Raw genomic sequence first — 24,431 nt, 5'->3', positions numbered from 1 at the left:
ACACCTCTGAGACGCTGCCTTGAAAAATATGCGCAAAAGAAAAAGGAATACATGTGTGAAAAATAGTATCAATTTGTTGCCAGACTTTGAGCCAAAAAGTGTGAATAAATGGACATGTAAACAGCATATGCTTAAGATCTGCAGACAAAGCAAGAGCTCTGGCGCTACTAGACAGGAAGGTGGGAGACTGGTCTAGTGCTTAAGGTACCTGACTGTTAATCTGAAGCATATTGCTGTTTCTCAGTGAAACTGCAGCCTTTCATGTAAGCAACCCCCCCCCCTGCTGCCCCCCCCCCCCAAAAGGGTTTTGAATGTTCGAGAGGTGCCCAAGATCACAGACGTTCGGTCGAGTGGGGGAAGCCGAGATTTGCGCTCTGGTCGCCCCTTCGAGTGCTTCGGCTTGGCAAGCACATCGCAACTCTCATGTGTAGCCCCGGAGGGTCAAGGATGCCTAGTGAACCAGCGTGCACCACTTCGGTGCGAAGGTAAAGGTTGGAGCAGCCGACCTTTGAGCTAAGAAAACAGGTCCGAGCCTGAAATCCTGTGATTAAAAAAAAAAAGAACATTCCCTTGTGCAATATTACTGATGCTCACGTAAAGCGCTACATAGAAATGAAAAACGAGTCTCTCTCTGGGCAGCGCTTGGCGCATTCTAAAATAACATTCTGATTCAAAAGTTTACAAATAAACTGGAATTATGATTTTGTGTTGGAAAGTGAAGGCCCCAAAATGGAAAATATTCTGCTCGCTGGGGTATAATGGAAATTGCCTTATCAATCAATCAATCAATCAGCAGAATTTGTATAGCGCGCTACTCACCCGTTAGGGTCTCAAGGCGCTGAAGGGGGGGGGGGCGGTTGCTACTGCTCGAACAGCCAGGTCTTGAGTTTTTCCTGAAGGAGAGAAGGTCCAGGGTCAGCCGTAGGTGAGTGGGGAGGGAGTTCCATGTCTTGGCTGCCAGGTAGGAGAAGGATCTTCCTCCGACTGTGAATTTGCGGATACGTGGGACGGAGGCGAGAGCGAGGCTGGTGGATCGGAGCTGGCGGGTGGGTGTGTAGAATGTGAGGTGGCTGTTGAGGTACTTCGGGCCTGTGTCGTGGAGGGCCTTGTGTGCGTAGGTGAGGAGTCTGAACGTGATCCTCTTGTTGACGGGGAGCCAGTGCAGGTCTTTCAGGAGGGCAGAGATGTGGCTGTGGTGAGGGATGACCAGGATGAGACGTGCTGAGGCGTTCTGAATGCGCTGGAGTCTTTTCTGGAGTTTGGCTGTGGTTCCAGCGTAGAGGGTGTTCCCGTAGTCCAGATGGCTGGTGACGGTCTTCCTGGTTTCGGTGGGGATCCATCGGAAGATCTTTCAGAGCATGTGCAGGGTCTTGAAGCAGGATGACGAGACGGCGTTGACTTGCTTGGTCATCATGAGGGAGGAGTCCAGGATGAAGCCCAAGTTGCGTGCGTGGTCCGTTGGCTTGGGTGCGGTGCCCAGGGCAGGGGGCCACCAGGAGTCGTCCCAGGCGGAAGGAGATGGTCCGAGGATGAGGACTTCCATCTTGTCTGAGTTCAGTTTCAGACGGCTGATCTTCATCCATTCCGTGACGTCTTTCATTCCTTCCTGGAGGTTGGCTTTGGCAGTGGCGGGGTCGTTGATGAGGGAGAGGATCACCTGGGTGTCATAGGCGTAGGAGATGATGTTGAGGTTGTTTTGGCGTGCGATGGCTGCGAGAGGGCTCATGTAGACATTGAAGAGGGTGGGGCTGAGTGAGGAACCTTGCAGAACGCCGCAGATGACTACGGTGGCCGTGGATCGGAACGGGGGCAGGCGGACTCTCTGGGTTCTTCCGTCGAGGAACAAGATGATCCACTCCAGGGCCGCTCCTTGGATTCTGGTGTTGCTGAGGCGCTGTATCAGGGTGCGGTGGCATACGGTGTCGAAGGCTGCTGAGAGGTCCAGGAGGATGAGGGCAGCTGTCGAGCAGGGACCTGATGTCGTTGGTGGCTGCGATGAGGGCAGTCTCGGTGCTGTGGTTTGCTTGGAACCCGGATTGAGAGAAGTCGAGGGATCCGTTGGTCTGGAGGAAGGCGTAGTGAGGGTATCGTCGGAGTTGGTCGTGATGTGGATGGTGTTTCTGTGGACGATGGCAATGCCTCCTCCGGTTTGGTTGCCGCTGTCCCTCCGGATGATCTTGTAGCCGTCCGGGATGGCTATGGCGATGTCGGGGGCTGAGTAGGCGTTCATCCATGTTTCTGTGAGGAAGGCGACGTCTGCTGATGTTGAGTCGAGGAGGTTCCCAGAGTTCGACAGCGTGCCTGTGGATGGAGCGTGTGTTGAGCAGGATGCACTTGAGGTGGTTGTTGCTGGGGCTCGGCGGGAGCGGTGAAGGTTCAGAGGCAGGTGAATTGGCAGACTTGGCAGGTGAAGGGTCCGTGGGTGCGGTTTGGGGTGGCTCGGTAGCAGGCGGGGTTCCGGCTGGCATTGAGTGCGTGGAGGGTGGCGGCGTCGTAAGTTCGTCGGGTGCGCTGGCAACGTCGAGGGCCAGGGGTTCTGGCACTGGGCGCGGTCCAGGCGCATACGGGCGTAGACGGGCTTGCCTTCGGCGCACAATTGGCGCGCCCGCTGAACGCGTCCGCTGCACGTCCGCCGTGCGGTCTCCATGTGAGGGGCTGAGGGAGGGAGGAGCAGCTGGGAGGCGGGAGCAGGGTGGCGAATAGGAACGGCGGGGGGGGCGGGGCCGCAGGGAGCAGCGGCGGGAAGCAGAGAGCGAGGCGGGAAGTGGGAGGGCACAGAAGGTAAAGGGGGAACGAGGGGTAGAACGAATAAAAAACAAGTTTACAAAGGCAAAGGGGAATGAGGGGAAAACGACGAATTAACCAGCACAAGTTACAAAAAGGAAGGAAAAAAACGAAAGAGTTACAACACCACAGGTTCCAGGTATAAGCTCGCAGAATGGGTGGTCAGAGCGCAGCAGCACAGCACGGGGGACCACGCGGTGGCTAGGGGGGCGACCTACCTGGTGACAGGGTCAAGGGTCGCTCCCTTTACCACCGTGCGGCCTCCATATGAGGGGCTGAGGGAGGGAGGAGCAGCTGGGAGGCGGGAGCGGGTGGCGAATGGGAATGGCGGGGGGCGGGGCCGCAGGGAGCAGCGGCGGGAAGCAGAGGGCGAGGCGGGAAGCGGGAGGGCACAGAAGGCAAAGGGGGAACGAGGGGTAGAACAAATAAAAAACAAGTTTACAAAGGCAAGGGGAATGAGGGGTAAACGACGAATTAACTAGCACAAGTTACAAAAAGGAAGGAAAAAAATGAAAGAGTTGCAACACCACAGGTTCCAGGTATAAGCTCGCAGACTGGGCGGTCAGAGCGCAGCAGCACAGCACGGGGTGACCACGCGGTGGCTAGGGGGGGTGACCTAACTGGTGACAGGGTCAAGGGTCATGGTTATCAGATGCATGAAAGCGGCTGTTTGCTTTGTCTCCCTGAGTGATGACTGGTTTAAATGTTTAAATCTCCGTAGAACTATGGGTAGAGGCACTACACCAGCTCCACCCACCCTTACTGCCTACTTGAATAATAATGTTTGGAAGGTTCCTAGAGGGAGTCTGTTTTGCGTAATGAAACTTCTAAAAGCTGATTGGTTTTTATTTTTGCAACTTTATTAGCAGATTCACTTAATACCGTTCTAAGGGCTTGATTCTCTGCTGTTAAAAAGCTATAAGAAGTGCTGCTTTGGGAATGTGTGTCGATGATTTTACTTTTTTCCTTAGAAGCTGACTCTATGTCAGAGTGCCCACTGTTCCAATACCTAGAATATTTTGGAGGTGTTTAGCCTTAAGTTATCCTCTCAGTGATTTATTTGCTTGACTAACCATTTACAATTTACCTTATGTAATTATTTTTAATTTTAAATACACCTTTAATTAATTTAATTTAACAAATATTGTCCTGAATGAATTGTTATGTATGGATTTACTTAGTGGGTGTTCAGGAGTGCCTAGGGTTCTCGTCTTTTGGACTTACGTATGGCCCCAATCCGTCCAATCGACTATTTAAATGCTAAAAACACTAATAAAGAGGAAAAAAGGAACTAAGGTAGCCATAAAAGGCAGTGAATGATGAGAATCGGCCAATCCAAAGCACACTGTAATTATTGGTGCTGTCCAGACTTAGGGGGTCATTAGGATGACGGGCGGACTTTGTCCGCCCGCCATCCTGTCGGTATGCAGGACCTCCCGCCATAAGGGCGAGGGTCCCGGGGGTGGTATTAGGATGTGCCCGCCACAGTGGCGGGCACATCCTGCATGTTAAGCATTGTGGCGGGCGGTGCTCTCAGCACCGCCCGCCAAAATGCTTAAAAAGCACTTTTACATTTGCATAATCAAAGCGGCAGGCACCGCGCAGTGCCTGCCGCTTTGATTATGCAAATGCAGGAGGGTACCACAGGTACCCCCCCCCATGTGCACCCCCCTACTCTCCTTCAATCTGGGGGCCCGCAGGGGGCCCGCAGAGTGAAGTCCGCCTGCCTTTCCGTGGCGAAATTATTTACAACAGGGGGTGGTGATGGACAGAGTCTCTGAATTAAGCAGAATACTCTCACCCAGTCAAGAGATCAGGGCTAGATCCAACACCGTTTTTTAGCTCATTGCACCATCCCAGTTTCAGAACCTGGCTGTATGCAAATTAGTCTGTCCCTGGCCCAGTGCATCATGGGAACAGGGCAGACCAGACTACAAAAGCCAATTCTTACACTGGGAAGGAAACAAGCTTCCGGGGACCGGTTTCTGGCATTTCAGCCGTCTTCGGCCCGGCTTGCTTGAATCCTGATGGTGCAATGAGCAAGGGACTCACATCTGAGGTAGCTTGTCTCCTTTCTGGTGAAGAATTGGCTTGGTAGTTTGGTCTGCCCTGTTCCCATGATGCACTGGGCCAGGGACAGACTAATTTGCATATAGCCAGGTTCTGAGCTGGGATGGGGCAGTGAGATAAATAACGGTGATGGATCAAGCCCTGATCTTTGGACTGGGTAAGAGTGGTCTGCTTAATTCAGACACTCTGTTCATCACCACCCCCTTTTCTGAATCGTTTCCGTGGCGAAAGGCATTGAAAAATGCCCATGATAATATGGCTGGCGGTGTCTGATAGACACCGCCACCATATTATTCCTTTTCCACCCCGGCCGCAAGGCGACCGGGGCGGAAAAGCGGCGGACGGTCTTTCCGTCCGCCGAGGTCCCCCGCCATACTAATATGGCGGGGGGAAACGAGAGTGGATGGCGGGCGGATTGCCCCTGCCAGCCTGGCGGGGGCAATCCGCCCGCCATCACAATGGGCTCCTTAGGGTCTGATTGAGGGCTACTCTACTAGTAACGTGACGGACATGCTATCTGATGTGTTGCAAGTGCATTATATACAACGGCACTTGTAGTACGTGAGATGGGATATATGTCATGTTTGTGATGGAGTAACCTATCCGCTGAACTCTAAACAAGGCCCTAAATGTTCAATAGAAAGTTAACAGTTATCCATAGGCGAGACCTAAAAATACTTATAGTTTAATGTAATGGTGAAGGTTTTCTTTGGTCAAAGTGAATTGTAAGGTTTAATTGTTGATTGTTGTACTCCTTTATTTTATGCTGTTGGTAAAATTTCAGTTGAAGCGAAATACAGTGCAGAAATATGTTTTTTGTTTTCCTCTCTGCTCAACCCCTGATATTAATTGCATGTAAATAAATGTTTGAAGAGTCCCTAAATAGGGTACAATGTATTTTTTAGGCCCTTTGCAATATGACTAAAGCTTTCTGTGGTTATACATGCAATCAGCTTGTTCAGCTGTTCCTCTTTGGAAGAACAGTTGGCTATTTTCAAACTATGCGCTATTTGACGTTTTCAATCACAGTAGTTATTGATTAAAACAATTAGGACCTTATTTATGGGGTTTTTGCAGTAGGGCAGCACAACAAGCCTTGCAGCTGCTCTGCCCTACAGCAAAATAAAAGGGTAGGAATCTGCTGTATCTGTTAGATGTGGTGCAGTCCTGCCCTTTTCCCCAGCGCGGGTGCACAATGGTCTGCCGAGCGCTAAACGCAAGTACCTTTGCACTGCGGTGTAAAGGTGTCTGCGTTGCTCAGGTGATTATTTTTGTGCAGGAAAGGAATCCTTCCAGCACCAAACAATCACAATAGGCTTTTTCCTTTTTCTATGTGTGCTGCAGAATGTGCCTCCCTTACTCCTCCCCTTGAGACAAACGTCTTTGGCACTGCCTCAGACTTACAATTTTTGTAAATCTGGAACAGTGTCAAAAAGTCAGGGATGTTGCTGGGAATGCCCTCAGCAACACCCGTGGAATGCCCCTTTCACACAGTTTTCTGTGTGAAAGGAGCACATATTTATGAGGCCATGAAAAGCCACGTAACGTGCTTTACGTGGCCTCATAAATATGGGAGTGGAAATTTGCGCCATCGAATGCCCAAAAATTGAGTCCGGCGGCGCAAAGTGCCAGTAGGGCCTCATAAATGATAAGTGCCTGATACTTGCCGAATGTTTACTTCCAGGGGACATTTGTAGTTATAGGGCTTAAGACAGTTGTATGGCTATCAGGCCTGAAACAAGTAGTTTTCTTAGATTCAGGCAGCCATAAGAATGCCCTTTTAGGGCTTAGAGTTGTCTTAACACTGACTTAATGCTGGGGGGGGGGGGGAAACAACTTTCCGTATTTCGAAGCATCTAAAGCCAGTAACAGTTTTGTAAATTAGGCCATCTGTTCTTGATTGTATTATGATTATGTAAGTATTAACCCCTTGGGCGCAGCCGCGATTCTGCGCCTGTGGGGCCGTTTTAATGAGTGGGAGGGTTCATGACGGCCCCCGGCCGTCATCAGCACATGCCCACCGTGATTCATGACGGGCTGGGGCCGTCATCAGCATGGGAGGGGTTAAAACAGAGTTAAAAGGGTGTCTAAAACTAGGAAGGATTATAGCCTGAACGAAAGTCATAGTAAATATGATCAATATTTCATTGCACAAACAATTCTGGGATCCAGTAAAGGAGAGAGAGTTTAGTTGATCAGGTTCTAGATTAGGAGTTGTTGGCACAGACTTGTGATCTAGGACTTGTGAGAAGTCTTAACAACATTCAAACCTTAATGTGCTCAGAGTTGTAGGATTGTTTGTGTTTTTGTCTCTGTGCAATATTTAGTTCTTTTGTGTGTATATATGTGTGTGTACATATTAGACTATATTGGTATTTTATGTGGATGTGGATAGTAGTATGCAGGCTTGTGTATATTCATTTATATATCTGTGTGTTTGTGTTTCAGAGGGAGAGTTTAGCATATGTGAGCATGTTTCTGGTTACATGTGTCAGTGTGTATTTATTTGTTGATTGGGAATGTATATAAGTGTGCATTTCTTTGTGTAGTTTTGTGAGTTTTGTTTATTGTTTCTGCAAGTAGATGCATGTGCATGAGTATGTATGTGCAAGCACAGAGGGAACTTTGTCCAGATTGTTGTGGATGGTGGGTGAATAATAAAATGAGACAAATGCATACACTTATAAAATATTACACATTCTTGGAGACCATGTGCCAGATGTAGGTAAATAGCATTTACCGATTCGAAAATACCGAATTTTACCGATTCGGTATTTTCGAATCGGTAAATGCTATGTAGCAAATAATTCGGTAAAAATTACCGAATTGTTAAGAATCGGTATTCACCGAATCGGTATTTACCGATTCGGTAATTGCCATTCATTCCTATGGGCCTGGAGGCCCATAGGAATGAATGTCAATTACCGAATCGGTAAATACCGATACAGTAAAAGGGGGAAAACATTGAAGGGTGGCAGGGTGTCACTTTGACACCATGTTGCACCCATCAATTGTGTATGGGTGCACATGTTGCAGACATACATGTCCTAAGGGCATGTATGTTTTCAACATGGCACTGAAGCAATTTGCATAAAATAGCTTTTTGGGGTGTTTTCGGTTTTTACCACCAACTTGTAGTTGGTGGTAAATAACGAATCCTAACATGGGATAAGCACTCATTTAAGTGCTCCCTACATTAGGAATTCGGTAATTTACCGAATTGGTATTTAAGAAATCGGTAATTTACTGATTCCTTAAAATTACCGATTCAGTAATTTACTGAATTGTTAATTTCCGCCCCTACATCAGAAAAGCCTATTACCGGTCGGTAATGGGCGAAATTCGTTAAATTCGGCTGTTACCGACCGGTAATAGCCTTCCTACATCTGGCCCCATATTCCTTCTCTTAGACAGTCACTGTTGCTTGGAAGCTTTAGTCATCGAGACTGTGCTCTTCAAACTATCCTCCCTAAGACATATCTTTGTAAATGTTGTGGGCAAAGAAGGCCTCCAATGCAAAATAAAAGAAGAGACACATGCACACTAGAACTGCTCATAACTGAGGTTTATTTAGTCGTAAGACATAACAAAATAACATACAGGAAATTCAACCCAAATCATTGACCTCCTTTGCCTATTGTAGTAAAGCAAAACCAAAAATAAGACCCACACAGACCCACTTCATATGCCAGCTTAGGATGCAGTATAATGAAAGTAAATATTAAAAAGTAAACAGAAAAGGAAATTCAGTGTTGGCAGTAGACCTGCACACAAATATATCTGAATTAATGTATACTGCTGCACAATAATGATGTAAATGAAGCCTGCTCCCCCAATTCACCTTTTGAAACCTTGAACACAAACATGTATTTTGGGATTATATGTTCAGCTTCATTTAGTACATGTGTTTACCATTACAACAATAAACATTTGAAATAAGTGAATGTGTTTTTTAGTTTTTTAATGTCTGGCCATGCAGTGTCTTAGAACCAAATAGTGACTGCTCTGGTGAATTAGCCACTGCCAATTCTTCAAGGTGTACACCATTGTCAGACAATCTGCACTGTCTCATTAGTCATGAAAGCGTGGCACAATGCAGTGGGTCAATACTTATCATAAAAGTGGCCCTACAAATGTCTACAGGTGCAGCAATGACAGCCAGTGGTGAATGATTTAGTTTGATTTCTACAGGAGTCCAAACTGAGATATTTGGAGGAGAGACACCTAACTTGCTATTCACAATGTGGTAATCTCCTGTGTTCTGGTGAAAATAGGTATTGCTGCAGCTTGACACCCAATGGGAAGATAAAAGTTTGACATTTGCAAGACGCAGACAACAACAAAAAACAGGAACTGGTGTAGCAATCAACCTCAATGGCCAGGCTTGGTGCAGCAGTGCTGGAAGCATTGTTGTCTGCATACAGATACTATTAAACCATTGGCAGGAAGTGACCTGCCTCAATAGGACATTCCCTACAAATATGAAAGGAGCAGCAGAACTAAACATTGCCAATCACACTACAGCTTTTGTTGTAGTTATGCAGGCTACACTCACTCTCTGGTCTCCTTGGTGCCTCTGTGACATCCTGGGGTCTGTCAGATTACGGATCTGGTTCTGCGATTTGAGGAAACATGATGAGCACTAAGTAGGAATAACTGCAAGTATCAAGTGCAAATATGGCATTGGTTGTGATTAAGGTGTGGTTTTATAATTCGTCATTCCACTAAAGGAGGCACACCTTTGATGGCTTGGAATGAGGGTTGGGTGCATAACAACTGTCTCCTGCCTAAGGGTGATTTTTGAAGAGCAAACCAATGGCAAGGCATGTGCGCTAAGGAGAACGCTCCATCCTTCTGTTCACCATCAAGCTGATCAAGTGCTCTGATATCTGAAGCCCCAGGAAACCCTTAGGGTGGCAGTAGCGCTATACAAGCATAGATACAATACAATACAATACAATATAGTGTGGATCCCATTGAGATTAACCTATGGGGATGCTCTGCACATCAATGTAGGTTTCTGTGCCAGATTTACATCGGTATGTTCCAATTTCGGTCCGAGTTGTACCGCCCTGGACGATTTTCAGCTCCACTGGCACTACAATTGTGACCTCCCTGGACATGAAATGAACAGTCACATTTGACCGTGGTGGAGCCTTCACTTTCGTTTCCAACTTTGAATTTTTCCTCGTGGTGGATGAGTCAGTCTGCCCTTTCGTCACGGTGAAGGTGTTGGACAACTCTGTATTAATATCGACTACTCCTTTCAAGGTAAATGAGGCACCCACCGTGAGTGTTGTCGCATTGCTGAATTCAAAGCTATGGGAGACACATTTTTCAAACTCTCTGGAAGTGGAAGCAGTGAACTCCTGCTCTATGTTTGTTTGATTTTTGTAATAAAACGGCTCTATCTCATAGTTCCTTTCATTCTCTACCCTTTTCTGGTCCCACAGAATCGTGGCTGTCACAGACGACTTTCCAGCGCGCAGAGGATACACATGGGAGACTTGATCATTGAAACCAATAGAACCGTAATTTGCCAAATATTCACCAGCCCTGGCTACAATGCACCTTCCACCTCTATTTATATGCTCGTACAGAGCCCAAGCTCCACTCTGGACTCTGTGGGAGGATATATTATCATGCATGATTCCAAACGCGAGATTGGACTCCGCAGTCAGCACTAGCGCCTTACCCCCTCCATTGATATGCTCATAGACTGTGATCATTGGATTGCTCAGGTCCTCAGTGATCAGCCTCAGAGAAGATACTGCGTCATTCATGGTACTCCCTGGGTGTTCTCCCTCCTCTAGGACTACGCATTGTCCCCCATAGTGAATATGCTGGTAAAGGACCCAGGGCTGGCCGACAATCTTCACAGATGTGATGCAGTCATTGAAGTTTTCATATGCCAGATTTGGAACATCTGAAGTAAATGTCTTAGAGAGTCCTCGGAAGTTGCTGTGTTCATAGACAGTAATTGTGTTCATGGTCGTAAGCTTCAGAATCTCAAACGAGTTCTCTTATTTGACCCTGTAATTAGAAACAAAAGAAACAGTGGAGAAACATCAAGTAGGGTTTCGCGCAAATTCACAGCAGTGATTCATCTACACTCAAAGATCAGCTTTTATCACCAAAACTGTTACATTCTGATCCTGTGTTTGAAAATTAGCTTTCAAGACTAAGGGCCAGATGTAGGTAATTTTATTTTACCACTTCCTAAATACCGAATCATACCGATTCGATATTTAAGAAGTGGTAAAATAGAGGGGGGAGATGTAGGTATTTCAGAATCGGTAAATACCGAATCGTTAAGATTCGGTATTTACCGATTCTGTAAATACCGATTCGGTAATGCCCATTGATTCCTATGGGCATTGAAGCCCATAGGAATCAATGGGCATTACCGAATCGGTATTTATAGATTCGGTAAATACCGATTCCAGCAAGGGTGCAGGGGGTGTCACTTTAACACCCTCTAGCACCCCAAATACAGGCATGTGTGCCAGGTGGCACACAGACATGCCCTAAGGGCATGTCTGTGTGCCACATGGCACAGGTGTGCATGCACAGATGTGTATGCACACCTGAATTCGGCATTTTACCACCCAATTGGATTGGGTGGTAAAATACCGAATTCTGAAGGCCTGTAGTGCTACCTACATCTGGGTTTTACCGAATCGGTAAAATTACCGATTCGGTATTTTACAGATTCGGTAAATTTACCGTTTCGGTAAACTTACCGAATCTGTAAAATAATGGCCCCTACATCTCGAAAACGAATTACCGGTCGGTAACGGCCGAAATCGGCCGTTACCGACCGGTAATTGGTGACCTACATCTGGCCCTAAGAGCTTTGTTTACCAATAGTTTAGAGGTACCACAGATAAAGCAGTTTGCTCTGCCACATTTTTAGGGTGTATTAATCTTGTAGATAGCCCATACCTAATTGGTGTGAGTAAATCAACTGATGAACCAGAAACCTTGCCTGTTACACTTTAACAGCAACGATGTTGACAATTAATAATGATAGAAGCACAATAGAGGTTAATATCAATTTCCTCTGCAGTAAATGTACTTTTACAAGTTACACAAAATAAAATAATTTTAAATAAACATTCTCTGTTTCAGTGTGGCAGATGGAAAGAGGCCACATTTTCCACTTTGAAAAACTAGTATATCAATCTTGGGTTGGCAAAGAATGTTTGCAAAAAATGTAAGTTCTATAGTCTGCAGACCCAAGGCACTTTGCAGAGTAGAATCTAGCCAAACAATGGCAAAACCTGATTCAGGTATTTTAGCCGAATGTTACCTGATGTTCAGTCTAGGAAAAATAGTTTTTTCAAATCTGGAGATATTCCAGACCTCATTGGCACACTAATATCCTGTAGTATGTGTAGGATCAGATGTCATCTTGCTGTATCACTGTGCCATCCTTCTCTTGATGTAATCACGTCTGACTGTCTCCCAATATGTTTTTTTCTCTGCTCAGGAGACTTGTGACCTGCTTCTCTGTCATTTGCACAAATTAATTTAATATGTTGGTCCTATGCAGAGTAGTTGACTCTGTATGGATGAAGTTTCACCCTAAGTGTTTACCTTACACAGAGAGAGAATACAATTCCCTCTGCCATGCCATCATAGAACCGTATCCAATGGCAACTAAATACTTTATTGGATTCAGATTTTTTGTCTGTAACTTAATTAAAGGGATGACCTTGAGGTGCACATACACCTGGAACAATATCTCACATACTCCCATACTATTGCCATTTCTGTTATACTAGTGGGCCTTATTGGCTGATTGTAGTTAGTGTTATTGCACTGCTATAATATGTTGGCCTTAACAATTGCATTTTACCATTAGTGGATTACACTTATGCTCTTCCTGAATGTGGAAAGCTTGACCTTTCAATTTGATGCACATACACTACAACTGGGTGGTACTCACAAATTATATTTACTTTTTGTCTTGGAGGAGCTGCACCTTTCAATGGGTTGCACTGAAACTGCGTCTGTGCAGGTATCCATTAACACTAAATAACTAGTGAGTTTGGAGATCTGTGCCTTCTAGTTTGTTGAGTCTGAGGGCCCGATTACCGGTTTGGTGGTTCTGGTGCCGGCTGCGATGCCACCGCCCCACTCTAGAACAGCACAACAGGGCTGCCCGCAAGATTACGGGTTTTTCAAGATCTGGCAAGTGGCGTGGCGGTACCTTTCGAATGCACATTTGTATGCCTTAGAAACGTACTGCCACAGGACCACCACAGCATGTTCCGTGCTGTACCCGGGGGTGCATGCGTACAGGGATGCCATTGCATGGGGAACAAATGGGCCTGTAGAACCCTCTTTGTTTAATAACTGCCTCCAGTATCAAGAAGGAAGAACCTCTGAGACACCGCTGGCTGTCCTTAAACCCGTAATATGCATGGTGGTGCCGCAGCTGCATATTGTGAACCCCTCACCACCAGGGGGCGGCAGTAGTGGCAGTGCTATGGCAGTCCGACTGCCAAAGTTGCAATACGGCGGCTGAAAACCACCACCGTGCCCCAGCGAGTCTAATGGTCCTCCGACTGCCAGACTCACAATTAGGCCCTAAGTCTCCTGTTCCGTATGGACTATTGTTAGCTCGCAGTTTGGGAAAATTGCTTCTCTTAGGGCGTTGCACCTGCGCCGCTACTGGATCACCTCATCAGCTATGACTAGCTAGTGGTTTGGGGAACCTGGACCTTCTCTCTTCACATTTCTCCCACAGGTATTCCAGATCTTCATTGTCACTCTGCAGGGAAACATCTCTAATTTTCAAAATGTTGCTGCATGGGATTTCACTTTTCATAGTGGTAATTTCCTTACAACCATGCTTCTTCTTCTACTGTTCCCTCCTTGCATTCTATTATATATCTTCACATCATACTATGGGTGTGGTGTAGTGGCCAGAGTGGCTGACTGTGGAACACGGGGGCTCATGGTTCGATCGCCGGCGGCAGATAAGCCCAGCACCATGTGATTCTGGGCAATAGCTAGCTTAATCTTCCAGAAGGCCCCCAGCGCTGAGACACCTCACCTGAGGTAGCTGCACACTTTAAAAATGCTGGTTATTATTATTATTATTATTATCCCTCTCCAGCCACAGCTTAACTCTCCTTTACCCCAACCCTCCTTACCTTCCAAGTAACTCTCTTCCCTCATGCCTTCTCCCTGTCTCTCTCCACTCCTCTCATACTCTCCGACCTTCTGCTCTAACGTGATGATCAGCTGAGTGTCAGCATATGACACCAGCTTCATGTGTTAGGACTATGCCTGCTAGTGGGTGCATCTAACCGTTAAATAATGGTGGGTTAGGAGCAGAAATGGGTGGCACCCCTTGTAACAGGGGATGGATTTCCGACTGAAAGGGCTGTTGCAGGACTTGAAAGGATCTGTCTTGTAGGAAATGCTTGATCCATTCCCACGTGCTGCCTCTGATACCAGCATGCCACATAGTGTACCACACACCCTCCTTCAAGCAGTGTCGGACCTCCAGATTTATGATATCATCCTAGACATCATTCCTTCATACCTCACCAAAAGGTACATCATCATCAACACATGAGCAATCACAAATCTTCAGTCATGAGAGCTCCACGTTAGTGCATGTGGCCAGAAGCATCTTCTTCATGTCCACATTGACCTACATTCTTCCATTTAAAATTCACTTATCGTCTCAGGTAAGATTCATTAGTTGTGGGAAATTTACAATCAATGGACCATTATTTTTGTTAACAATATTTAGACATTGATATACATTTCAAGACATATGTGTTTTTATTTATAATCTGACATACAAATCAACATTTGAATGTCACCAGCATAGGTTTTTAAAACTGATTCTCAGGTTAAACAGTAGCTGGTGGAGAGTCTGAAAGTGGTTATTAAAGAGGGTTGGGCACAGACATGATACTGGAAGCACCAGTATTGGACCTTTACAAGTTTAGTTGATTCCTTTCCCACTCCAACTCCAACCTTACATTCATTAGGAAAGACTTCAACCAACTCAGCTACACGACTACTGACACCCAGCAATCCTCACCAGTCTATCTGACATCATGGGATAGACAAGCAAGTCACACATCTTCTTAAAATTCTAGCAATATCAAGCATGCGCTTTCTCAGGAATCTACAGTGTTTAAAACAGAAGAGTGGACATAAATGAAAGCAGTCCTTGTAAAAGCTTTGGAACCTGGAACATGGCTAGCATTCCTGCTGATGCATGTTAGCATGATAACTGACCTATGGTGTATGACATGCACTATGAGGTGCTTTCAATGTAAGAATCTAAGGTTGTCTAGTCGTTGCTGCAGTATTTAATAAACTGGAAAAGATATGGTTGAGAGGGCAGATCCTGGAATCTGACGACACAGAGTCATACCCTTTAACTTACAAAGCAGTTCTGCCAGTTACATCTTAATAAACCAGGCCATCAGACAAACCTAGAGCATTTATTTATTCCATTTGTAAAGCGCTTGGTTACACCAACGCTGAGACATCGGAACGTGTTATGAGAAGTTATGTTGTCACTTGCTAACCTAACAGGGGATATTGTTCTACCTGGTAATTGCTGTTAGCCTGTTTTCAAATAGCCAGGTTTTCAATTGCTTGCGGAATCTGCTTCCATATGGCTCTATTCTTAGGGCCATCGGTAGGGTATTCCATGACTTTGCTGCCAGGTATCTGAAGGAGCGGGCGCCCATTCTTGCTCTGTGTATCCTTGGTACCGTCACTAGGGCTTTGGGGTACAGACAGGAACCATCTCACCCTGGGTCATCTGGGTAAGGTAGTGTCAGGCATCCAGCCTAATGTACATAAATGGCATCAGCAATGTAGTGTTAGTGTGTAATCCGTTTCTAATGGTGAGTTCATTAACAACGTGAAGCAAAGCTTCGCACTTGAAGGTCTGCCCACACATGAAACAAGAAGCAACAAACCGTGCAACTTGAAAACAAAAATAATAACCATCCTTTGGCAATCAACTCATGAAAAATAGGAATTATTGCAGTACAACAACATTATCTCAGTTGAGATCTGGAAGATTCAACAACACTTTCTCTCAAGTCTCACCAGAGCTGGTCCTCTAGTGAGACTTAGGCAGTCAGCATGGAAGCCATGGCCCTTTTAGTCCTCAACCCTCCCTGAGTATTTGCTTCCTAATAGGGAACCTATGACACAAGGACCTAAAGCTATCACACTTACCTCTCCACAAGATGGTTTGCAAATGACTTAAGTGGCTTCCCGAGGACTCCTGGTGGCTTTTACACTGGACAGCTGACAATTGTGGATGGATCTATAAGGAGAAGAAAAGCAATGTAATCAAATCTAAATTTTAAGATAGTTTATGTACATCGTATATGTTAAACCAACAGTCCCATGGCAGAAGCCCCCAGGTCCTGCTGCCAGTTTTAGAATGTTTATGAGGGAAACAGAGAAATATTTACCTCATTGAAACTAGTCTAATGGTACTAAATGATATAGAAGTAACTATGTCTCAATAATTTGGCCAAAAATTTCCAAACCATGAGACATTGCAAATTTGATCTGTTGTACAGAGAGTGCTCATGGCTTATGTCAAGATCAGAAGGGAACAACAAAGTGATGGTGGGATGCTTGAATTCATCTTAGCCACTTGTAATGATTTTGGCCATATGCATTCCATCATTTTATGCACAATATGCTACCTCAGTCTGGACCAACCCACATGCAAATCGGCCTTCATCCCACTCTACTAAGAACAGTTCAACCTGAACTGCCAAGCCAAGTCCTCTCAAAACAAAAGCAAGTCAAGAACGGTTTCACCCTAGTTGGATCTCTTCAGTGAGGTGCAGCTTGCTTCCTGTAGCACAGTGAGTTTGGGACCCACGTATGGGCATTCTTGTGGCACTTCGGGCCTGGTTATGAGTTTGGCAGTCAGACAGCCCTAACACTGTGGCTGCAGCCACCAGGAGACCGCAGCACTGGGGGTCTTTCAACCTCAGTATCATGAGTTGGTGGTGGCGCCCGCAGTGTGGCTGCGTCAGTCTTGTGGCAGTGGACAATGGTTTTCAGTATCTATTGATGTCTGTGTGTACATTTTGACTACATGTGTTGAATGTACATGACACGTGAAAAAACAGCGCCTAACCGTTACCAGAGTTCGGCCCATATGTGGCGAGTCCAGGCAATGGGTATATGGTACAAAATGGACTTACTTGTATTTCGCAGCAAAAAGGGAAATATTCTTGGGGGTAAAGATGCTGCTGAGAAGGGGGGGCCTATAGAACGAATCGACGTCAAACTCTGATGGGTAGAACAGGAGCTGGATGCGTATGCATCCTTAATACTCTTGTTCCTCGAACTCAAAGCTGACAGTCTGACCGCCGCAAATGGCTTGTTGGAGAGCCAACTTGTAAGACGGACGGCAGTGAAAATCCTCTGTACCACTCTATGGCAGCAGCTTTTCCCGACCCTAAACCCGGGCAGTCGGAGGTATGCTGGCAGTGTCAGAGGTGCAACCACAGCCTTTGCAATAGCAATCCACCCATCTTGTATTATGGCAATCGAACAGATGAGATGAACGGCCGCATGGCGGTTCATGGACCACAAAACTTGCAATAAGGCCCTTAGCATCTTGCACTGAAGGAAATAAAATAATCATGGGTTGGATCCTTTAATTAATTTCAGTCACTGTTAATTACTCCAATCAAACTGTCCTGTGCACAACCCCTGTGTCCAGGCATGGCTGCATATGCCAATAAACTAACCCTGGGCGAAGCACTACGCTACGCTCGCGTAGTTTGCGAAGTTTGCGCAACTTCGCACTACGCGAGCTGCACGTAGCACAGTGCGAACACACGTAGTGCAGCGGTCATTTTTTGCTTGTTCGCGGTCCTCAACGTCATGTTCGCGACTGCGAGCAAGCAAAATGACATCCCGCGAGACTCTCAATGCGGGTAGGTCAGGTTTCTCATTGCGAGTGGTCGTGCATGCTCGCGACCGCTCGCGATGAGAAACTACCAGTTCGCGTTGAGAAAGCTGTCGCTCGAGTAAAAATCTACTCGAGCGGCAGAAAACTACAGCTCGCACTGTGCAAGATGACGTTTTCAATGATTGTACAGAGCCTGATGCTTGTTCGCACTGTGCAATCATTGAAAATGCATCTTGCACAGTGCGAACATGCTACTACGCAGCTCGCGTAGTGCTACGTGAAGTTCGAGTAGTGCGAAGTGCACTTCGCGTAGCTTCGCGTAGCGCTACTTCGCGAACTAAGCCCAGGGTTACAATAAACGGTTAGAGCGCACTTGAGCTCCAGTTCAGACCTAGTAAATAAGTGAGTTTTTATATCAAACTGGCACAGTGCAACAAGTGGCAACAACTGGCCTAATTTGTTCAGTCATAGGGTGCTGTCACAGAAAGAACCATGATGATGATAGAGGAGATCAGGGCCAGACTGGGAACCCAAAGCATCCCTGGCAAATTGTTTACGACCAGCCCCTATACGGTGCATAGCGAGGACAGTGAGCGAGCCTGACCACCAAAAAAGCGGGCTTTGGGAGGCCCCCCCCAAAAAAATGGGAGATAATGGTTTATTCTATATAACATTTATCATTATAAATTCAATAGCATTATCTTTTGAAACATAATAAATGCTGACTGTACTGTGCACCAGAATATGACAATCTTTGTTGGGGCTTGTCAATGATTCCCTAACTATCATCCTCCAAAGGCGCCTCTCATCTCTCCATAGACCCTCTCTCAGTATTTACTTTGTTTTATAGCACCTCTCATACAAATGTAGGGTGATGGAGCACTTTACAGCACACACATACAGAGACAACAAATTATATGTGTATAAATCAGTATATAGAAAATGTTGCATAAGGCAAAGGAGACAACAAAGTGTAGGGTTCACATGTATTCCATACAGGTAAGCACTTTTTTTAAAGTGCTTGCTCTGGAGAAGAACAAACTCAGGATTCAGAACATCACACAGTGGTTAAGGTGACTTTATTAATAAGAATTAATTTCTACCCAAACATACCTTTTTTTGCAACATCAGGATAATGAAAGACTGGGAAAAAACATAACATTCTAACTTGTACCATGCAATTTGCATGCAGCTCTTTGATGGCAGTTTATAGCTCAATGTGCTAGATTATGATTGTAACTTATGAGCTGCATAGTAACAAAAGAATCTCTGTAACAAAAGCATTAAACCACTAGCTATGCACATACTATGCTTTTCCTTGATATGCATGGTACATGTTCTTTGCAGGAGGCATATTAACTCTCTGCGCTACCTTAGATGAGTCAAAACTCCCATCCCTCCCTAGCAAGTACGTTAATCACCAGAATAATTTTGACAGTTTCTATTGTTGCCCACCAACTGCTGGTTATACCCTTTCAGTTTCCTGGGGGTACGCCTCTTACCCGGTATGGCCAGTCCGGCCTTGCATGAGATCACAATCCCACAAGAGACAAACAAGAGCATCATAAATGGCTACAGATGGAAATGAAGAGACCAAGGATGGACATAAAGATGGTGAGAACCACTCTCATGCCACCTGGTTCCCTCTGATTCAGTGAACTATCCTCACCCTCCACCTCTGTCTCCTTCAGGAAGGTGTGAATAATGATCTAATAGCCACCTACAAAACATATGGAACAGTAAAGAGAACCCTGCTGCTTCGTTACATCCGAAAAATACATTTACAAGCTTGTTTAAAACTCAGCTCAAGTATGAAACAACAAAGGATCACTGACACAATATTTGGGTACTCCTTAGAGTCATTCAGGAAATCGCTAACCACCGCAGCGAAGCCACAGACATCACCCTGCCCAAGACCTCTGGGAAAAGCTTGGAACCTACTTCCACCTCAAGATCAAAAACCTCTAAGACAACTTTGTCGACCATCCACCAGACGCCACAGTCCGCCCGCCCCCAGACACACCAGCCAGCCCGCCCACCATCTCCACCTGGATGCCAATCACAGCCGAAGAGTCCGCCTCAACCATGAAAGGCATCCATTCAGGGTCCCCCACAGGCCCCTGGCCCATCTTGCTCCTGCCCTTTGCGGCCAACGTCTCAGAGAAAATAGTCAATAGAAAACTGACACGATTCATCGAAGACAACGCTGTCATTGACCTGGCCCAATACAAATTTCGAACCAACCACAGCACCGAGACCACCCTACTTGCCACCACAGAGGACATCCCCACCCTCCTGGAACATGGCCACTCCGCAGCCCTCATCCTACTTGACCTATCAGCAGCCTTCGACACCGTGTCCCACCGCACACTCGTCGCCAGACTACACAACGCCGGCATACAAGGAACAGCCCTAGACTAGATCTGATCATTCCTCACCAGAAGAAGCCAAAGAATCAGACTGCCACCCTTCCTCTCCGATCCCATGGATATCACCTGCAGAGTTCCACAGGGGTCATCACTGAGCCCGAGCTTCTTCAATGTCTACATGGCCCCCGTCACTGCCATCCTCCGACAACACGGCCTCAACATCCTATCATACGCAGATGACACTTAACTCATCCTCTCCCTCACCAAAGACCCCACCACCGCCAGAGTCAACTTCCAGAAAGGGATGCAGGACGTCATACTCTGGATGACCAACAGCTGCCTAAATCTCAACGGCGAGAAATTCGAAGTCCTCTTCCTTGGAACCACCCCCTGAGCATGGGACAACACCTGGTGGCCGACCGCCCTCAGAAGCACACCGACTCCCGTGGACCACGCCAAAAACCTCGGCATCGTACTTGACTCATCTCTCACCATGAACCGACAGATCAACGCCATCACCTACAGCTGCTTCAACACCCTCCGCACCCTCCGAAAGACTTTCAAGTGGATCCCCCCTGAGTCAAGGAAGACAGTCACCCACGCACTCATCACCAGCAGACTGGACTGCGGAAATGCTCTTTACACCGGCATAAACAAGTCCCTACTGTGCAAACTCCAGACGATATAGAACACTTCCGCCAGACTCTTCCTCAGCATCCCCCGGCACGAACACTTCAGCCAACACCTACAAAGACTCCACTGGCTCCCTGTGGAGAAACAAATCACCTTCAAAATTCTCACCCATGCCTACAAATGCCTGCACAACACCGGACCTGAATACCTCAATACCAGAATCAACTTCCAAGTACCCAAAAGAAACCTCAGATCTTCCAACCACGCACTGGCTGAAACCCCACGTATCCACAGAGCCAGAGCAGGCGGAAGATCGATCTCCCACACTGTGGCCAGGACCTGGAACGAGCTCCCGGAAGACATCAGACGCCCCTCTTCCCTGAACACCTTCAGGCAGACTCTCAAGAGCTGGCTCTTCGGGAAAAACAGATTTGCTGATCCACCCCCCTCAGCACCTTGAGACCCCCACGGGTAAGTAGTGCACTTATAATACCCTGATTGTTTGATTGGTAAACAACAAACTTGACAATAAAATTGTGTCAAAAATATTGGTTACCACAAAATCATCCTCCAGATCCTTAATGATGGTAAGTACAAAAATATTTTAAAAATTATTGTTGACATAACTATTGTCTGAAAATATACAAAAGTATAGTTTTTTTTAATATAGAGTTTCAAGTAATAAATGTTAAATATTCTAATATAGAAAGTTGATACATTGTAAATATAAACAATCCTCTAATATTTAATACTATATATATACCAGCATATACTTCTATAAGCACACAGACACCTCTATATTAGTTAGTGTTTATATCATTTGCATATATGTTCACTAAAACAACGAAGCATTATAGTTAGGTGAATTTGTCAGTGACAACATTAATGTTTTGAGCTAAAACAAACACGAAATTCACAAATTATCTCTAAGACATGACATGTTCTAGGACATCATTTATGACATCATTGCTGACATCTCAAATGACATCGTTAATGAGATCTTCCAAACTTCTTTTGTACACATTGTTTTATATATGGGTATAGCATTAGAGCTATGAAAGTAAGTGCAAAATAGCATGGAAATACATAAAGCATCCTTACTGCCATCATACTATAATGGCCATAGGTAAAGGAAGCATGTTTTATGTGCAACTCTTACCCTATACCATACACTTAATGGATAGCTCCCTCTGCCCACAAAACGTTGGGCCCACACGTTTCACCATTACGGCTTTCTTACAGTAAAGGAAGTCAAGTTTCCCTGCTGTTTACATACACTAGTACATTAAACATAAAAAGTGGACTAGCATATTAATGGTTCAAAATATTACCCGTCATCTTTGAATGGCAAAGAATCGATGTTTACAAGGCTCTTCAACACATGATTGTGATTAGGGAAAAAGTGCAAATATTTCATTTTAGCTTCACGCACTTGTAACAAAATAAATCCTCAAAATATACATTTATATTTTAAAAATGCATACAGCAAGTGTTTTTGTAAAATAATTCATACAGCAATCATTAACATCATGTAAAATTATTCGCACAATAATGATAATTCTTGGTGTAAATCCATTCTGTAACTTTTGAGAAATTTAGGAATTGAATTTCTGGACAGTTAAGTCCCTGGGAGGCTCTAGAGACTCTTGCTGGAGCACCAGTTTAAAGGCCCTGGAGTTTTTTTTCCCTTGGACCATCTTGCCCTGCACGAGTCAGACTCCCACTGAAGTGAACGCTCTGATTGGCTACCGGCAACATGAAAAAATGTTTCGCGGAGATTTGTGTAATGCGATTACGCAAATTCCGCCCACCCCTAGTATGTACTAATTAATACTGGCAAAGTGCCTTACCCTCAATAGATAATTCACTCAATCTGCCCTAGTGATGTACTGACTGCTTCCACTATTAGAATCATAGTGGTTACTGTTTGTCCATTTTAAAAGGGGTAAGTATTCCGGTGTGAACAGATCTCCCGAAATCCCTGGGGAATCCCACCATAATCTGACCCGTACTCCATATCAGATGCCTGTCTCTATGTGACAGTGTATGTAGTCACCTGTAAAAATGCGTACACAACAAGGTATGTTGTGGTCCACCCCAAAAAAGATTCATACAAACCCCAAAATTATTAACAAAGGAGACCTAGAGTCAATCTATAAACAAGCACTGTAGAGATATTTTGCTCTACCGCTAAGAATGGAGGGGAGCACAAAAGGCATCTGGTTTATAGGTCAGAGTATCTTTTAAAAGTCTTGCTTTCGGCAAAGTGCCCGAATACTTAACCAAGGGTAACCATACTCTTCTGTATGGAGTTCAAAGCCTATACCAAAACCCAGTAGTCCACAAAAAGAAAACTAAATAGATAGTGAAAATTGATAAAATGAGGTGATCTACACTCAAGTTTTGACCCAAGATTAATAGAGATAGTTAAGTAATGGAAACAAATCTCTTATCTGTGGGGTCTCGCCCTCCACCGTGATGACTGAAGAAAAGGTTAGGGGGGTACGTTGAAGCAGGTCCTCTAAGTCGGCCCCTTCCTTTTCTCCTGTGTTAAAAGAAAAAAGAGAGATACATCCATGAGTTGCTCTCACAATGTGGATTAAGATTCTATTAAAATTAAGCACAGAATTTACTCAGACACTTTACATATTCACTGCTGTATACAGACAAAAACAGAGAGAAGGCCTAATAAACATTATTCACGTAGGTGTATGCTCATTTCCTCATCCTGGTTAAGCCTGTCCGGTATTTTTGTTTGTACGTTAATTATGTGCCAGGATTCTTTCTTTCGTAACTGCAATACTCTATTCCCTCCCCTGTGGTTCTGCTAAATCTTTTCTATGACAAAGAAAGTGAGGAGAGAGTTGTTAGAGAGATGGTAATCTGTGAAGTGTCTAGCCACCGAGTAATTAGGGTCTTTGTTACTGATAGCCCTCATGTGTTCTAAAACTCTTTTCTTGGTGGCTAGTGTGGTAGTGCCTATATATCTCTTTACATGGGCATTCAAGGATATAAATGGTGATTCTGGTTCCACAGGTCAGAAATTATTTGATCATTCTTTCTCCTGTCGGAGTCTGATATGTTCTCCTCATAGTGCTGTTCCTACAAGCTTTACAGTGGCCGCAGGGACCAAATCCCTGCAGACTAAACTGTGTTTTAAATGTGTATTAGTGATGCCCCCCTTAACTAGAAAATCTCTACGATTTCTTCCTTTTCTGTATGTAATGTGTGGTCAATCCTGTATTGTGTGGCCTGTGGTTGGGTCACTGGAGAGGATGTTCCAGTTACGATTCAGGATTCTTGATATCATTTTAGATTCTCTGATAGGATGGATTTGTCTTCCAACGTTTCCTCTCTTTTGATTTTTCTAACTTTCTCTTTAGCTTTAGACAGTACGCAGTTAGGAAATCCTCTCTCTATGAATCTCGTGCTCATGTTCTCTTGTTCTGCTAGGAAATTTTCTTGTGTGCTGCAGTTTCTCCTTGCTCTCAGCAGCTCACCAAATGGAATACTCCATTTGAGTATCTAAGGGTGACTGCTGAAAGCATGGAGAAGACTGTTCCCTGCTGTTGTTTATCTGTGGAGTTTGGTGTTCATTTGGTTATTCTCTATTTCAAGTACCACATCCAAAAATTCGA

At 45.3% G+C, this 24,431-nt stretch overlaps 1 protein-coding gene across 1 annotated transcript in view; it reads right to left on the bottom strand.

Moving 5' to 3' along the window:
- LOC144768926 (uncharacterized) overlaps positions 1-24,431 on the bottom strand; it is a 282,473-nt gene that overhangs the window by 245,403 nt on the left and 12,639 nt on the right. The window contains exons 3-5 of the mRNA XM_078652934.1: positions 16,084-23,338; positions 9,842-10,887; positions 8,696-8,705 (exon numbers count right to left, since the gene is read on the bottom strand). Of these exons, the coding sequence (XP_078509060.1) occupies positions 8,696-8,705; positions 9,842-10,844 (1,013 nt within the window). The 5' untranslated portion in view covers positions 10,845-10,887; positions 16,084-23,338. The remainder of the gene's footprint in view (positions 1-8,695; positions 8,706-9,841; positions 10,888-16,083; positions 23,339-24,431) is intronic.

The sequence above is a fragment of the Lissotriton helveticus genome, chromosome 7, assembly GCF_964261635.1.
Source record: "Lissotriton helveticus chromosome 7, aLisHel1.1, whole genome shotgun sequence".
NCBI classification, from domain to species: Eukaryota; Metazoa; Chordata; class Amphibia; order Caudata; family Salamandridae; genus Lissotriton; species Lissotriton helveticus.
This window is presented reverse-complemented; position numbering and strand designations above follow the sequence as displayed.